A 3,300-nucleotide genomic window follows, 5' to 3' on the forward strand; every position below is an offset into this window, starting at 1 on the left:
GTGTAGAGCCCTTGGACTGGTTTCACTCCATTGTGCGCTGGAAACAAAAGTGGTACAAGGAAGAAACATCCCTCAAGGTGTTGCCCAGGGGCCTAGTGAAGAGAAAGTTAAGTCCACTAAGAGTATTAGATTTGCGGATCAAGCAAAGATAGTAAATCAGCAACAAAGTCGGTCTAGAAGTTATATTAAACCCTCTGTGCCAATCACAGACCGTCCTCGTATAAAGGATAAAGAGAATCTGATCGAGATGTATCCAGAATGTTTTGATGGGTCAGTTGGATGTTTTGAAGATTACACATACCATATAACCCTAGATCCTAAAGTTAAACCAGTTATTCATGCGCCTCGTAAAGTACCATTAGAGCTGGTAGATAAACTAAATTTCGAACTTGACGAGATGGAAAAGAGCGGTGTAATAGAAAAGGTAACAAAACCAACCGAGTGGGTAAATTCTATAGTTATAAGGGAGAAGCCTAATGGAAGGCTTCGGATATGTTTGGATCCCAAAGACCTGAACGAAGCAATTATGCGGGACCACTATCCAACACCCACCTTAGAGGAAATCACCCCAAAGTTAGCTGGAGCTAAGATATTCAGCAAATTAGACGCTCGTAATGGATACTGGAATGTTAAGTTAGATGATGAATCATCATATCTAACCACATTTAATACACCAAATGGTCGATATAGATTCCTAAGAATGCCGTTTGGTCTTCGAATGAGCCAGGATGTCTTCCAATTCAAGATTGATGAAGTCTATCGGAACTGTCTTGGTGCTGCTGGGATTGCGGACGACATCACAGTCCATGGCCAAGATGAGTCAAATCACGATCTATATCTTCATGATGCAATGGAACGTACAAGAATGGCTGGCATCAAACTCAACCGAGAGAAATGCATCATCAAGACCGCTGAATGCAGTTTTTTTGGTATGGTATATACCGCGAATGGAGTCAAACCTGATCCAGAGAAGGTCATAGCCATACAGAACATGGAACCACCCAAAGATAAGAAAGAACTTCACACGTTCCTTGGAATGGTCAACTATTTAGCGCCATTTATGCCCAACTTGGCGAGTCACACGGCACCTTTGAGAGAGTTAATCCGGGATAACGTTGATTACCAATGGTCTCCGTCACATACAAGAGCTTTTAACATACTCAAGTGTCAAATAAGCACAGAAACTACACTTTCCTACTACGATAGAAGCAAGTCAGTTGTGCTACAAGTAGACGCATCAAGTAAAGGCTTGGGAGCCGTTCTATTACAAGAGAACAAGCCCATTGCGTTTGCATCGAAAGCCTTAACCCCTGCTGAGAGTAGGTACGCCAACATCGAGCGTGAGTTATTGGCAGTGATATATGGATGTGAGAAATTCCACACTTACTTATATGGGAGGCAATTCGTTGTGGAAAGTGATCATCGTCCTTTGGAACAGATCCAGAAGAAAAATCTCGACATGGCACCTCCTCGACTTCAAAGAATGCTTCTACGATTGCAACCATACGGTTGTATCATCAAATACAAGCCAGGCAGATACCCTATCGAGACTGTCACCAAGGAAGGGAGACGAAATCCCAGGAATGCGTGTGAAAATTCATCATCTAGTAGAATTTCCACCTGTCGAGCTCCAACAGATAAAGAAGAAACTGCTAGAGATGGAACTCTTCAAATACTCAGCGAGCAAGTTATACAAGGGTGGCCTGATAGCATAAAGAAAATACAGCAAGCAGTAAAGCCTTACTGGAATAACCGAGATGACATTTCTATCCAAGAAGGACTTCTATTCTTAGGCAGTAGAATTTTTCCAGAATCACTCCGGCAGAAGATAATGCGAGAAATCCATAGTGGTCATCAAGGGATGGAGAAGTGCAAACTCCGTTCAAAATCCTGCGTTTATTGGCCCGGTATATATAAAGAGATTGAGAGTATGGTGGTGTCCTGTTGTGCCTGCAAGAAATTCCAGAATTCACAGCAAAAGGAACCCATGATTCCAAGCGAAGTACCGCCAAGACCATGGCATACTGTGAGCGCAGACCTGTTTAAGGTAAATAATTTCTGGTACATTGTTATTGCTGACTATTACTCGAAATTTCCATTTGTGAAGAAATTAAATAATTTAACAGCAACCACTGTAGTTAATGTGGTTAGATCGATATTTTCTGAGCAAGGCATACCAGAAACGCTCATTTGTGATAATGGATCTCAATTCACTTCTGCCCAATTTCAAGACCTAGCGAAGAGATATGGTTTTAAAGTAGTCACTTCGTCACCTCATTACCCAAAGGGGCATGGTTTCATTGAGAGACAGGTCCAAACTGTGAAGAAGATCCTGTTGAAATGCAAGGAATCAGGAGCTGATCCTAGTCTTGCATTACTGTCGTTGCGTTCTACCCCGTTAAGTACAACACTCAAATCTCCAGCAGAGCTACTAAATGGAAGAATGTTCAAGTCAACATTACCAGTAAAGATTCATCCACCAAGCGATCGGTACGAAACCAGAGACTTGTTATTAACACAACAAAAGAAACAAGTAAATCTATATAACAGGGATTCGAAGGAGAAGCCAAATCTCTTTCAAAATCAAGCGGTACAAGTTCAAGACCCTGTTAACAAAACGTGGAGTCCAGCGAGAGTAGTTGGTTTTGGACCAACTCCTCGTTCTTATATTACAGAGGATGGATCCGGAGTTCAGTTACGGAGGAATAGACAGTTAATCAAGCCTGATATACAGAAGACACCTGAACTGATAAATCGTGCAGCCTGTGGAGGCAACCGGGTGATGTGAGACAGGTCGCATAGTAAAGAAGCCGGACAGCAAATATACAAGTAGATAATATCATTAAATAGAATTAAAATAAATTAGATAAAGTAGAACAATTGATAAAGACAATTTCAGCATAAGTATTTTAGATCATAAGTTTTTTAAAATTTAGGAAAAGAAAAAAAATATATATTATATTATATCTCTTTTAGAAGGAGGATGTTGTATATCTCGCATCCGGCTAGTTACTTCCGGGTTTGTATGTATATAAATAGCCTAGCTTCTCTTTGTAATATCGAACTTATAGTAAAGATATACTTTGCAATCCGAATGAATCTAAGATTTAGATCAAGACAAGAAAACACAACACAAAGTGAGGATAAAACAGTTGAAAACGAAAAGGAAATTATGAGTCTCATTGAAACGAAAAACTGTCCATTTATAGTGAGCTATCGTTATTTTCACTCTGGCAATGAGTTCATGTATCTTATTGTTGATCTTTGCGAGGAAAACTTGAGGAACTTGTTCATGCATGC

The 3,300-nt window shown here is 40.3% G+C and overlaps 1 protein-coding gene across 1 annotated transcript; it reads left to right on the plus strand.

Annotated features, from left to right (window-relative positions):
- The first annotated feature begins 247 nt into the window (after positions 1-247).
- Positions 248-2,788, plus strand: LOC114543912 (uncharacterized protein K02A2.6-like). Its single transcript, XM_028562711.1, has one exon. The coding sequence runs from the start codon at positions 248-250 to the stop codon at positions 2,786-2,788; it is 2,541 nt and encodes an 846-aa protein (XP_028418512.1).
- Positions 2,789-3,300: the final 512 nt, after the last annotated feature.

This window comes from Dendronephthya gigantea, unplaced genomic scaffold (assembly GCF_004324835.1).
Source record: "Dendronephthya gigantea isolate DGI-Jeju-01 unplaced genomic scaffold, DenGig_1.0 000590F, whole genome shotgun sequence".
NCBI classification, from domain to species: Eukaryota; Metazoa; Cnidaria; class Anthozoa; order Malacalcyonacea; family Nephtheidae; genus Dendronephthya; species Dendronephthya gigantea.

Bases quoted from the DNA above. Each gene is read 5' to 3' on its own strand.
- LOC114543912 (XM_028562711.1), top strand. From the start codon at position 248: ATGTATCCAGAATGTTTTGATGGGTCAGTTGGATGTTTTGAAGATTAC.